This window comes from Pseudorasbora parva, chromosome 1 (assembly GCF_024679245.1).
Source record: "Pseudorasbora parva isolate DD20220531a chromosome 1, ASM2467924v1, whole genome shotgun sequence".
Taxonomy (NCBI): Eukaryota; Metazoa; Chordata; class Actinopteri; order Cypriniformes; family Gobionidae; genus Pseudorasbora; species Pseudorasbora parva.
In genome coordinates, this window is record NC_090172.1 from 7,823,337 (window position 1) to 7,837,669 (window position 14,333).

At 38.6% G+C, this 14,333-nt stretch overlaps 2 protein-coding genes across 2 annotated transcripts; one reads left to right on the plus strand and one right to left on the minus strand.

Annotated features, from left to right (window-relative positions):
- Positions 1-228: 228 nt before the first annotated feature.
- Positions 229-936, minus strand: LOC137082599 (uncharacterized). The gene has a single exon (XM_067447890.1). The coding sequence runs from the start codon at positions 934-936 to the stop codon at positions 229-231; it is 708 nt and encodes a 235-aa protein (XP_067303991.1).
- Positions 937-2,991: 2,055 nt separating this feature from the next.
- zgc:162592 (uncharacterized protein LOC561993 homolog) lies at positions 2,992-14,090 on the plus strand. The gene is made up of 2 exons (XM_067415408.1): positions 2,992-3,926; positions 12,864-14,090. Exons 1-2 carry the CDS (start codon positions 3,125-3,127, stop codon positions 13,190-13,192), a joined length of 1,131 nt encoding a protein of 376 aa, XP_067271509.1. The 5' UTR covers positions 2,992-3,124; the 3' UTR covers positions 13,193-14,090.
- The last annotated feature ends 243 nt before the right edge of the window (positions 14,091-14,333 follow it).

Genomic DNA, 14,333 nt, shown 5'->3' on the forward strand with positions numbered 1-14,333 from the left:
TATGTTTATATGTTGAACATTAATCTTGTCCAAATAGACGCTTTATTAAACAGTACATAAAGTATTGAATGAAACTGTCATTTGAAACATCTGTGTATTTGAGAAATATTGCATTTATTTAACTTCAGCTGTGATAAAGTTTGCAAATGCAGCGCAACCGTCACCACGGGAGGTAGAAAGTGTCCGACTTCACGTCTCCGTTTGCAGCTCCTCCCCGCCTGCACTCGGCTACTCTCGCCGATCGCATGCATCCAGCCGCAGCCAATGTCGAACACACCTAATGACATGTTGCTCCGCCCTCCTCATGTGACTGACATGTTGCTCCGCCCTCCTCGTGTGAATGACAGGTTGCTCCGCCCTCCTCATGTAAATGACATGTTGCTCCGCCCTCCTCCTGTGAATGACATGTTGCTCTGCCCTCCTCATGTGAATGACAGGTTGCTCCGCCCTCCTCTTGTGAATGACAGGTTGCTCCGCCCTCCTCATGTAAATGACATGTTGCTCCGCCCTCCTCGTGTGAATGACAGGTTGCTCCGCCCTCCTCATGTGAATGACAGGTTGCTTCGCCCTCCTCGTGTGAATGACAGGTTGCTCCGCCCTCCTCGTGAGAATGACAGGTTGCTCCGCCATCCTCCTGTGAATGACAGGTTGCTCCGCCCTCCTCGTGTGAATGACAGGTTGCTCCGCCCTCCTCGTGTGAATGACAGGTTGCTCCGCCCTCCTCGTGTGAATGACAGGTTGCTTCGCCCTCCTCGTGTGAATGACAGGTTGCTCCGCCCTACTCATGTAAATGACATGTTGCTCCGCCCTCCTCGTGTGAATGACAGGTTGCTCCGCCCTCCTCATGTGAATGACAGGTTGCTCCGCCCTCCTCGTGTGAATGACAGGTTGCTCCGCCCTCCTCGTGTGAATGACAGGTTGCTCCGCCCTCCTCATGTGAATGACAGGTTGCTCCGCCCTCCTCGTGTGAATGACCTCATGCCAGTAAAAACGCCATCAGAGGAAAGAGAGGTTGCTGCAAGAGGGAGGGGAAGTTATTTTGATTAAGAGAGCACATACATTTAAAAAAAATAATAATAAATAAATCTATTATTTTTAATAAACACTGCAATATTCTATAAACAAATAAGAAATGTCAACTTTAAAATCATGGTGACTTTACATTTAAAGAAATTTTGAAAATGTCCCAATGACTTAACAGAACTTTCAGCAATAAAAATGTGAATCATCGACATGCATATTAAATTATTGTAGTATTGTAGACCCTATTATTTTCTTTCTCAGTATGCCCAATTCGTCCATTATTTTAATTCATTTATATACAAGTTTCCATGTTAAAGATTGGTCATGAATACTCTCAAGTCATATTTATCACTGGAAAGCCAAGGGATAAGTCTGATACAAGTGCCATAAACTTTAAAGTCCTCATGAAATCAAAACTGACCCTATTTACTTTGTTAGTACACATTACAGGTCTTAGAGTGAACAATTAGTCTGAGCAAGTTAAGAAATCTGTTGCTACTTCTGGTTCACTGGGACTTTAAACATGGCGGAGGGCAGAACGGTTGCTGCTATGACTACATTCTAGTCTAGTCTAGTTGTTTTCCACAACAGCTACATTGACTTATCTTGTCGTTAAAAGTGCATATATGAATTTACATAATCATTTAAAGCCCATATAGCATATATTTGATCGTAATTCCAGCAATTGACTATCTAGTTAGCACAGTAAATGTTTAAATGGTTGTCAATGAATGGTACGCTAAATGTATTTTTGGCTTTAATACGATTTTCCCAATAAACAGGCAAAGAATAAACCTGGTGTCCTCCATGATTCCTGCTCTTTCCGAAAACAAAGCACTTGAATGTGACGAGCTTGTAATCACAACTTTAGAACAGTGGACATTTCCAATAAAACTTGTGTCGACAGCATACATGTTGAATTAAAACAACAGTGAACAGTGTTCTGAACACGTTTCATTTAACTAATGCCATATTATGTTCTTAGGAACTATTGGGTCACTGAAGTTATATGAAACCATACTACACGACACCATATAGGGCTATTTGCTTATATTTAGGCATTATAAATAAACATGTTTTTAAAGAAAATCGTTTTTGGATTAAAATGCTTCTGAAAAATTATTTATTTATATTTTTGCTCTATCTATCTATCTATCTATCTATCTATCTATCTATCTATCTATCTATCTATCTATCTATCTATCTATCTATCTATCTATCTATCTATCTATCTATCTCAAGAAATTTTTTTTTGTTGTGACTTCACTAATGTAGCAACATACATGAGCCCAAATAACTCAAGAGATAAATATTCAAAATACAACAAGTGGGGTTTTGCACAATTCCCCCAAAAGTTTCACAAAGTGTCCTCCTGTGAACAAAAACATGCTAAACTATTTTTAACGGTCATAGGGTCTTTGTTTTTGTATTTGATGTTTCTAAAAATTATATATATATATATATATATATATATATATATATATATATATATATATATATATATATATAAAAGCAGAAGATGCCAAAAAAAAATTCTAGAGAGCAGATTCTAGAGAGCATATGATTTGACAGAAGATGTGATAAAAAGGTGAAGTCAGCGGTGATGTCATAAAAATCTGTGATCCATGTTTGAATGCTTATATCGCCTAAATGCGAATTTTGTCATTGTTTTGGAACACACCAGCTTATTCCAAGGCTAATATGCTAAAAAACGTATTATTTATTTTTCATGTGATAACGTTTTAGAAGGCCTTAATATTTCATATACTAGATAATGGTGTGCTTTTGAGTAAATTACCTCTCCAAAAAAGACAGCATAAATGAGTTTAGAAGTGCTCGGTCCTAACGTATCAAAAGACCCTGAATGTAAAGGGGAAAAGCACCGTGTGAGGGTTAAAACACGACTGAGTTTCACTTGCACCTGTAAAGTAATTAAGAACATGGTGGCATCACGTGACTGAGCTTGATTTGTTACAGGTGTTCATCTTTCCTGAAGCTTTTGCCATGTAGATTTTGTTTCATACAGTTGATCTTTGTTAAGCCTGTTTGAAAAATAGTTATTTTTCAAATCACCATGAGTCAATTATAGTAATTATGAGCCATGATGTCCAGCATCAACCTCTCCATCCCCTCAACAGCTGTGGACTTGAATGACACGGATCTACAGGGGACGCTGGAGGCTCACCGACCCATTAAAATTGGAATTATAACCGTTTTGGGGGTTATGATAACTTTGGGAAACATTGCCGTGGTGATGGTCATAGCTTCAGCTGTATCGGGGTGGTCGAGGAACTCGCGGTACTTTCTTTTGTCGCTGACGGGAGCAGACTCTGCGTTTGGACTGCTTATCATGCCGCTAAATCTGTGCGTGAGTTTCATGAAGGAATATAACGAGGGCCCGGACCCCTTCTGTCACGTGGTCGCATTTTTCAACGCAACTATTTACTCCACATGCATGTACACGCTTGCAACCATCAGTCTGGAGAGGTACATCGCGGTGTTTTACCCTCTGAAATACTCCACCGTGTTGACCAGGAGAAGAGCGCTGCTTTTAATCTCGTTCGCGTGGATTTTCCCTCCGCTCCTCCTCGTTCCTATCTCGTTCCCGGCGGGCATCATTGAAGTGCACTTCTCCAGAGCGTCTCTCGTCTGCAACCCCCTGTACTCCAGCAACGTCTCTTACTCCCTCACGTTGACGTGCTTCATCTTCTTCCCGTGCTCGGCCATCATGACCTTCTGCAACCTCAGGCTGTGGATAGCCGCCAAGAGACAGAGGTTAAAGTTGAGAAGACACAGCTGGGGTGGAGGATACAGACCTAAAGTTGCCTTACGTGTCCTAGTACCAGTCATGACCGTTTACTACACCTGCTGGACGCCCTGCATGGTCATCATGCTTTACAATGGTGAGATCTCGATTGATTATGGTTTGTTCATTCTCCTGTTGTTCCAGACACAAAAGCAGAATATCCAATCTTTCTTTTTTAATGTAGAATGGAAGTAAACATTGTTCAAACGTTACAAGCCATCATAAAAGTAGTTATTTCAATGTTTTTTATACACTTACAGACACTTTTTAACTTAATTTGCGTTTCATTTAAAGGAACTTCATAAATAATTAGCTTCAGTGATAGCCCTAATATTTTGAGGTGATGTATTTTGGTTTAGTTGCTTTGGTAAACTTACAAAAAGGTTCCGCTATAACAATAAGCGATATTTTACCGTTTTAAAGGGGTGGTTCTGTGTTTTTTTTCTAGCCTTGGTTGTGTTTATGGGATGCAGTATAACATGTCTTAATACTTCTTTTTCTAACGCAGTATTTTCTTATGTTTTACCTTTATTCCACACCGCTGTCTCCAATGTCTTTTGAACGGCTTGTTTGCTTCCTGCTTCTATGAAGCCCATCCCTCAAAAAAACGCAATGGTCTTAGATGGCCAAATATAGTTTCATGTATTTTATTTTATTGGCTGAAGTGCCAAGCACATGTTGTCCTTAAACGCCTCTCCCCTTACCATTATGGGCAGAAGTCACATCTGCGGTGACTAGCAAGTGTTTATTATGATGTCACCAACCCGAGAAGAAGCTCGTTGTTGTCCAAACCGGACGTTTTTGTAGGCAATAAACTGCCGTAACTTTATAAGACATTATCTCCGTTTGCATTGAACTTTCAGCGCTGTAACTTTGCAGATACTGTTTATATTCAAACCAGCAACATTACACACTAACTTAAAGCTACACTGTGTGATATTTTCCCCCATCTAGCGGTGTAAAGGTATATGACCATCCAGTGTATAATAGTTTCTGCTCCTCTCAATTTCGATTTCGTTTCAACTCCTACGGTGGCCGATTTAGTCATGGCTTCCAGTTCGACCTCTTCGGTGACTGTTGCTTCATGTGATGAGGTAACTTTTGAAAACTATTCTAATTCGCAGTTATTTAATTTACCAAATGATCTATGATCAAATTAATCTATGTAAAATGAATAATAGTTTTACGTTTTCGTTATTTTTAACCAGTCCATTGCTAACATCAGCTATCAGGTTCTTTTATCAGTGCTATCGTTATTGTGTGTATTGTACGACATCACTAGCGTAAGGCAAACAAATTATAATGCAATTAAAATATTAATCGCATGTTATCCGTCATAGAACACGGATTTATGTTATAAGGTAAACAATACTTTTTCATCATTGACGCGAGGAAAACTATCCTAGACGTCGTTCTAGTGTTTTGCACAGCACACCATGATATAATTAGCCAAGCAACAATAAAACTTCCAATATACACAAATAGGCTGAATTAATATTACCTGTCGAAAAGAAAGCAGGCAACGCCAGCGTTCTTTTTAAAATCGTTTCTCCTCATGAGCTCTTTCCATCTTGGAAAGGCCACTACAATATTTACTTTTGTCTTGTTGATTTGCCTGTTGCGTTGCCGTCTTAATTCTCTTTTCCGCTTTCTTGGCGACTCTGATACATATCCCGCAATGTTACTAAGTCCCCGACCCGGGTCGAATTCGGTAATCAATTCCGGGACTTGGTTGCTTTCACACAGAAGGCGACCCGGCAATGCTCCGGGAATATTGCGGGTCCGACGTGCAGTGTGAAAGGGGCTTAAGAGTGATCCTCCATCATCATATAGCAGCCTTAAGCAATACTCCTCTTCACAATCGACACAGTGCCATTGAGTGTAAAAACGCGAAAAGCGAAGCTTGAATTTACGGGTATGTCCCTCTTTGGCAAATGTACTTTCAAGATGGAGGAGCAACATGGCGACCGCCATCCGAACCCCTAACACGTATGTATTTTCAATTGTTTATTATAAAATTACGAGAATACATTATTACTTGAAAGAAGTAAATATACATTAATGAGCACATATATTTTTGAAAGAACTAAGTGATTTTAGCTAAGAATAAACTAAAAAAGTTACACAGTGTAGCTTTAAGTTTAAAAAAGTGAAATCGCATTCAACCACCCCTTTAATTACACTTTGTATTTATTAATTCATTAAATAAAACTGTAATTTTAGTTCATTAGCCCTGCGCCATTAAACAATATTAAAGGATTAGTTCACCCAGAAATGTATGTATGTGTGTGTATATATATATATATATATATATATATATATATATATATATATATATATATATATATATATATATATATATATATATATATGGCGCTTCCTAGCTTTATAATGGCAGTGAATGGTACCGTAGATTTTGAAGCCCAAAAAAGCGCATCCATCATAAAAGTAATGCATGTACGTGAGTCTAGTTCCGGTGGAAGACTGACCTCTGACCTGGCGCATGATGTATTGATGAACGTGGAAGTAAACACTGGTCATGAATTAGAAGTCTAAAACAAGAATTTAAAGAGAAATGTTGGAGGACTTCAATATAACAGATTGATTGATTTGCAAGAGGCGTCAAAGCTTGTGCTACTCCTACGTCATGCATCGGGTCAGAGGTCTTTCATCCACCAGAACTAGACGCGTAGGGCCTTTAGCAGGGGCTAGTGGTTTATAAAATCTGGATATATCTTACAAAAATGCATGGCTTTGCTTTAGAAGGCCTTTATTAACCTCCAATGTAGCCATATGTATTACTTTTATGATGGATCATGCACTTTTTGGTGGGCTTCAAAAAGGTACGATTATGTCATTATAAATCTTAGAAGAGCCAGGATATTTTAATATAACTTTGATTGTGTTTGGCTGAAAGAAGAAAGTCATACACCTAGGATGGCCTAAGGGTGAGTAAATTATGCATATATTTTTGGGTGAAATATCTATTAAACAGAGTTATCTTTTAAATAATGCATTTTATGATTATTATAATGTATTGGTAAATGTTACAATTAACATTTAAAATTAATAGGCAAGGCAAGTTTATTTGTATAGCAAATTTCATACCCAATGGCAATTTGGGTAAAATAAATGTATTAATAATTGTTATTAATAAATTACTTATTTTTCATTGTTAATTAATGTAAACAAACAAATGGAACCTTATTGTAAAGTATTACCAGCCATTTTAACTTTATTTGTGGTTATGGTGCCTATGTCCGGTCAGTCACTGACTAAAGAGGGAAATATAAAAAAGAATACTACAAAACCTGATAAGGAAAGGTGCAATGACCGTAGCTTGCTGGAGCTGTTTTCAGCAGACATGAAGAGATAATCACAGAGATCTAGGGGAGCCGAGATGAAAGACGAGGCAAGGAGACTGAAACCCTCCAACATAACGTTTAAATTGCCTACTTTTATGACACTTGTTTGACAGCCCTTGGTTACTGTGTACTTTGGTTGTGTTAGAATGGAGCAGATTGAGCATTCTGCTAAATGACTAAAGGTGTGTAAAGAAATGAAAAGAGATTGTATTGAGCCAAATATATTGTAGGGAGGGTGACAAAAACATACTTGAGTGAAATGTCCATATTTAATTGTACTGAATTAAAAAAAAAATTGTACTTGGGATAGACTAGTAGGGAGTCCCTAAAGGGACATGGTGGTGGAGGAAAAATAATTAGTCAATGCTTTTGCATACTCTTACAAATGCTTTGCGTTCCTCTGAGAAACTTTGCATTTGCAATAAACAAAGAGTTTCTTGGGGAGAATGCAAACATTTTGAAAAGCTTTGAAAATCCATCCTATACTTTTCCCACCATAATGTCCCTTTAGTGGACCATACTAATCAGGAGACAATGGTGATTTGATTTTATATGAATGGTGATATTTTTTCCATTCATATAAGAAAAAAGAAATCTGAGAGCTCTTACATCCCCCACCCCCCCACCCCCCAGAGAGCAACGTCACTCATAACCAATGTCAAGGCCCAGAAAGGTAGTTAAGAAATAGTTAAAATAGTCCCTGTGACTCCAGTGGTTCGGCCTCAATGTTATGAAGTGACAAGAATATTCTTGTGCACAAAAATCAAGCTGCAACCTCCCGCAATCTCTCTTGAAGCCAATACGGAAGTAATGGAAACTGCAATTCATCGACTGGGCACTAGGGACATGCTCCAGAAGGGAGCAGCATCTCATTGAGCCCCATGTTAAAATGCTCAACTTTACAGCAGAAAAAAAAAACATGTTTACAGCCTAGTACAAATTGTTGTTTTGGCCTATATGGCTAATTTTGCCCTTCATGACAACTGTGAAGGGGGTGATTTTTTTTTTTTTTTTTTTTTATAACTCATTCGTTTATGTTATATGCTAAGCCTTAAAGTTCTGCATAATTAAAGGCGTGGTTTTCTTTGCGTGACGGGGATAGCCATTTATCCGTCTATAATCATTGCGTCACCCAAGCTCCGCCCACATCCGACCTCTTTGCCCATTTTCTGTTATCCGGGAGTGACACGCGATGACACGCTCGTAAGATGGCAACGCCCAGCTCGCCCCTACTTTAAGCTTTAGAGCGGCTTATCGGAAACCTATGGGTAACGTCACGGACACTACGTCCATAATTTTTTTACAGTCTATGGCAAAAACAAACAAAAATGACTTTATTCAACAATTTCATTCTAGCCTGTCTGTCTCCTGTGCGGTTTACTCAACAGTGCAGCGGTTTCAAGTTCTACGGCAGCCACTGCTGTTCACATGAGCTCTCCGTGAGGTGATGACAGGGGAGTTGCACTGGATTTACAACAGGAGACCGGCACAGGCTAGAACAGAACTGAATTGTTGAATAAAGTCTATGGGCCTCATTCAAGAAACACGAGCAGAACGAATGTGTGTGTAAATTGTTCGTAAGGCCGCTCTAATGTATATTTTCGGATTCACAAAACTGTTTGTGTTTTAAAATGTTAAATGTACACCTGCACCCTACCACGTAATAATGGTGCGTAAAACATTTGAATGTTCTGCGTTCTAATTTAGGCAAACTGATGACACCTTCTGCATGTAGGCCTACCATAATAATATTTCAAGAGTTGATTTGCCCCATGTTTTTATTATTTTAACTGTTTAATGTTGGTCAATAGGCAGCACTCGTCAGCACACTTTTTACCAGGCCATCCAATCTCTGTGGAGGAGGGGTGGGACAGAAACTACACCAACCAATCATCCCACTTGTACACCGACTGAACAACAATAATTCAGTTAATACTGCTTTTTACTGCATTTTTATATTCAGTAAAATATTCCAAAATTAGATACTAGTAACACATTACTGCCATGGATATTCCGTATCACAGCAACCAAGCTAGTATCTCAGCTGGAAAAACGCTGCCCTTACAAAGCGCTTTCAAGCACCTCCAGCTGGCCATTTTCAGAAGAGCACCAGGCGTATTTTAGCTTGCTAAAAATGCTTTAGTAGACACACAATCATTTAATATTTAATCCTATTCATCTGGTCAATTAGTCTCTTCAACATTTATGCCCAAATACTGGAGCCAAACCTGAGAAAAAGTCCAGAAGATTCCACAGCGTTCCTGGTCATGTCATTTGCATTTTTTAACTCATGGGCGGGGATTATGCTAATTATGAATAACTGTGCAATGTGCTCCCGATTTAAGCATGTTTGGAATTCACTAATACATAAAACTCGTTTAACTACCAAATCAGTGGTATATGAAGTGATTTTGAATCTGGAGGAGTTTCGTAACGGTCCATTTTACATGCAAATTAATCAGAATTTACTCCTAAATCAGGCGCATTATTTTTGTATGTTTTTGTGCACAAAAATGATTCTCATCGCTTTCAACCACGTCTTCAGCCTTTTAGAGAAAGCACAGTGATTGTTAGATATTTTAATTCTGTTGAGTCTTTTGAGCTGTCTGTCATATCACCATAAGGTAGAGTTATGGTATTTTAATTACAAATTAAAATGTTTAAAGGGTTACTTCAGCGATTAGCATATGGCTTTGTATCAGTAGAAACCCTGTATATTCAAATAATTGTGCTTTCCCCCCTCATATCCCCCTGAGACGAGATTTATGCATTTTATTTCTGGAAAAATTCCTCTTATGATGCAAATTGACAATATTTCCATCATAGAAGGAATGTTTGGCCAAAGGCTAAAGACTACAGCCAGCAGAGGGAGCCATTTCCGCATGTTTTGAACCCTCACATGGGGGATGGAGATCACACTCACTCTCAGCTTGCAGCTACAGGCACTCATTTAAACGGAGCTATGGTGAGCAATGGAAGTCTTTTAACTTCTCAGATTAATTTCTATGAAAGTTAAGCTTGCAAAGGCATGAACTTCAACGCCCCAGACTGAACTTGCGTTGTGAATGTATGCCGCGAGTGTAGTCGCGATTACCTCAGCTCTCATCACGCAGACTGATCTCATGAAATGGCGTATGTATGACAAGCCAATTCGTATGCCATTTTGGCGTGCTATGAAGACGCATAATCGCTTTTTAGCGTGTTTATCAACGCCGTTTCATTCTACCTCCCTACACTGGCCCTACCCCTAAATATTCCCATCACAAGAAACATTCAGCATTTTTACATTTTCAAAAAAACATAATTTAGCATGCTTATAAATCCATTTACCTTGGACACACATTCAGACACATTTTGAACGCGTATCTCAAACTCTTCCCTAAACCTACCCATTTGTGTATTATAAAAAAACAGGATATAACAGGCAGATACGACTGCAGGCACAATTTATTCAGAAAGTACAAATATTCCAGGTGTTCCGAGGCCAAACGATTGATTTGTGTGAAGAAAATCCCCAAAAGCGATCAGAACGTTGAGTCCATCCGCCGAATATTAATACATTTCAAATATTACCGCCGGAAGTAACGTCACGTCAGCTTTGACAGCATTGGCTGTCGTGTGTCTCGTGACCAATAGCGTCATTACGTCATCTTTGATTGTAAAATGCAATTGGCTCTCGTGACCAATTACGTCATCTTTGATTGTAAAATGCCATTGGCTGTCATGTGTCTCGTGACCGATCGCGCTAATCAACTTGTGTGTATCATTTGAATCCGAAATATTAACGAGTGCGTGTGTGTTCTGTTCACAATGGGGAGCGATTATCATTTCAACGAATAAAACATCAAGATCCACTCTGTTCTTCACATGAAGATATCGTATGACTTCAGAAGACTTGGAATGCAACAGGAGTTAATACTTTTATAGTTTTTTGGTCCGTTTTTGCAATAAATACATGTGACTGTACATTTATTTGCCTGTTACTTTTACGTGTTTTATATTGTGTTGAGAGTGGGTAGGTTTAGGGTAGGAGTGGAGTTAGTTGCTCCAAAATATAAAATTAGGCTATAAACATTAATTCTGTGAGATCAGGTTGGCGGAATCACACGGCGTAGACATACAGGCGGAGATGATAGTTCGTTTCGGCATAGACATACACGCGGAATCACACAGCGTAAACATACACGCGGATAGCTCAATGCGTACAGATAACACGCCACTTGGCTTCAGAAAGTGGCGTGTATGTTTACGCAAAGTCATGATGTCATGTTGCATCACGAGAGCTCATCAGCTCATTTATCTGACTCCAGCAGTTAGTGCTCTGCTGTCACACTCATTATATTGAACAGACATGTTCAGTTTTTAATTGTAGTGTCTTCTCCAACTCAGTCACAGTAATCAAGTTGCTGGCTTTGGGAATGGCCTCACAGGGCAGAGAAGCATTCTGGGAATTGTAGTCTTTCATCCCCATGAGACAAATACATTTTCTGTCTTCTCTCAGTCTAGAAAGCACCAAATTCAAAAATAATTTCACATTTCTACTATATTGATGACCCAGTTTAAATACAGATTCATCTTCCCAGCGCTGAAGTACCCCTTTAATGTAGTAATAATGTACAATTACGTGCACAATTAATTTGTTTGAGTCGAGCCAACTCAAATACAACAATTAAGTTCTAACAAACTAACTTTTATGAGTAATTATAACTTTCTTTTTCTTTTGAGTTCACTGAACTAACACATTAAGTAATCTGAATTGTTTCATTGTTTGGGTTTTTATGAACTTGATTCTTTACTCAACTTGACTCAAATTTAACTGAAACTGGGCTGGGATTTCTATTTCCCAGCATGCTTTCCCATGAAACTTAAAAGGGACATAAATGCTTATCTCTCTCTCTCTCTCTCTCTCTCTCTCTCTCTCTCTCTCTCTCTCTCTCTCTCTCTCTCTCTCTCTCTCTCTCTCTCTCTCTCTCTCTCTCTCTCTCTCTCTCTCTCTCTCTCTCTCTCTCTCTCTCTCTCTCTCTCTCTCTCTCTCTCTCTCTCTCTATATATATAATTTTTTGTATGCTTACGATCAAGGTGACAAGTGGAGCATGAGCTTAGTTTGAAAACAGGTATAGTTAATTTATATTTCTGTCTTCATTCAGCAGGTGCTATGCTAATGCTATCAAAGTGTGTAACCGATTAGCAAGGTAGCATTTATTGAATTGGCTAATCAAGTTTGCACTACTAAAAATTAGATTACATTTGTATTTTTAAGTTAAATGTTTAAATTATTTTACTCAAATATTTCAAGTTCAGAGCAACTGAAATGCATGATTCCTCAATAAACATCTGCAAGTTCTGATTACTTAAATTTCTTCACCTAAAGCAGCAGTCTGTAACTTTTTGCGCTCTAGCGGTTAAAAAAGAGAACTCCATGCGTCTTGCAGAAGAACAGCCAGAGCTACTTCTCTCTGTTTATGTCTATGGCGAGTCACACAGGGACTGTGCTCCTCCGCAGCAGTACCTACCAGACCGGCCTGAAATAGTCCCAATAAAAACACTTATTATAAGTGGACCATAATGTCTGTCTGTATTACATGCTGCTTTTTAATTGTCCTATAGTGCCCATGATGCTAATATATTAAAGAAAGAATAAGTCCTAAAGCATTTCCCCCTGTTCACAGCTATTTCAGGTAGTGGTGTCCCCGAATGGATCGAGTTCATTGCAGTGTGGTTACCAACCTCTAATGGCTTCCTCAATTGTATCTTCTACTTCTGGATCAACCATAGCTTTAGAAGGAAATTCCACCTGGTTCTTCAGAGACTATGTCTAGGACTTTGTCCAGCTTCTGACATTGATTCTAAGTGCGTCAACTCAATAGAATCCTCTGTGATTCCTGGATGGAACAGTAACAACTCGCTCCATGTGCGGTTTTCTAGCGTGTCGTCCACCTGCACTCTGCTAATGCTCATGCCACCTCAGACCAACATGCGTGAACCAGAGCCAGCTTGAGAATCCTTTTATTCTTGTGATCTGATGAAGTTTTAACAGCTCTGAGAGTGCAACTGACATGTTATTAAACGGCTTAGAGAGAGGTTCCTCCAATAATTGTCTTTTTAATCAGAAGTTAGCATTCGGAAACACTCATTTCCATAGCTTCATCTTTTTTAGTTTAATGGCTATTTGTGCCTTTTTACTTCTTGATGGCACCTCTCATTGACTCAGACTTGGTTTCTTAGCCTCATTGAAGTCTTGTTTCTTGACTGAAATGGTTTCGCATTGTTGTTTTCCATTTCAGGTTAAATGCACAAGAGCCTTTGAAACATTTGCAACATTTCCTTATCTATTCATAAGCCCAATATCAAGCATCTGTGGAAATTTAACCTTTAAATCTCAGTTATGCGGTTAATGCAGAAGGGGAAGTAATTAGCCAGGTACGTAATGTAAAGGTCAGCTCAAATATGCCTTTTGGCTTTAACCTTTTCTGTTTCATGACATTTCCATTGCATCTCTGAAGCTAACATAAATTTTTATGCTCAACTAAGTCTGCTTTTTGGTCCGTGTCAGACATTGAGGAACATTGTACGGTTTAAATTACCTAACTGTTAATAAACCATATGTATGTTGTAATAGCATAACTGTAAATCCTTAATTTTAAGTTTGTTTTAGCATAAGCACTTGTTACACAATGATGCATTTAAATGGGGGGGGAAATACATCCTGTGGTGGAGGGTGCATATGAAGCAAGCATATAAAGAGCTGTTAATGACTTGTGAGTGTTAAATAGCCAAATATGAAGATTGATTACAAAAGTTTAAAAGTTTTTGATGTGTAAATAATTTTTATATGGTTTATAAAAGAGTTTGTGAAATGTTAAAGACTTGTAAAATAAAGCGTCAAAGCCTATTTACTATCTAAAGCATCACTGTTTGTTTTGGTTGTATGATTGACTAAAAATCAGGTCTTGCTAGATGCATAAATCATATTTTAAATTGGCTGGTAGTGTAGTGCTTGTGCTTTGTAGAATGTTGAGCTAGTAGATGAGGAAATGTACCTGTTTCTGTGTAAAACAAACACCCATGAGCACTCTGACATGTCACACCGTGAGGAGTGATATTTTCACATTTGCTTCATATAGATGACATTTATAGTG

Coding starts and splice junctions, on each gene's coding strand:
- zgc:162592 (XM_067415408.1), top strand. CDS start 3,125: ATGATGTCCAGCATCAACCTCTCCATCCCCTCAACAGCTGTGGACTTG. Junction 3,927..12,863: donor GGTCATCATGCTTTACAATG/GTGAGATCTCGA, acceptor CCCTGTTCACAG/CTATTTCAGGTAGTGGTGTC.
- LOC137082599 (XM_067447890.1), bottom strand. CDS start 936: ATGAGGAGGGCGGAGCAACCTGTCATTCACACGAGGAGGGCGGAGCAA.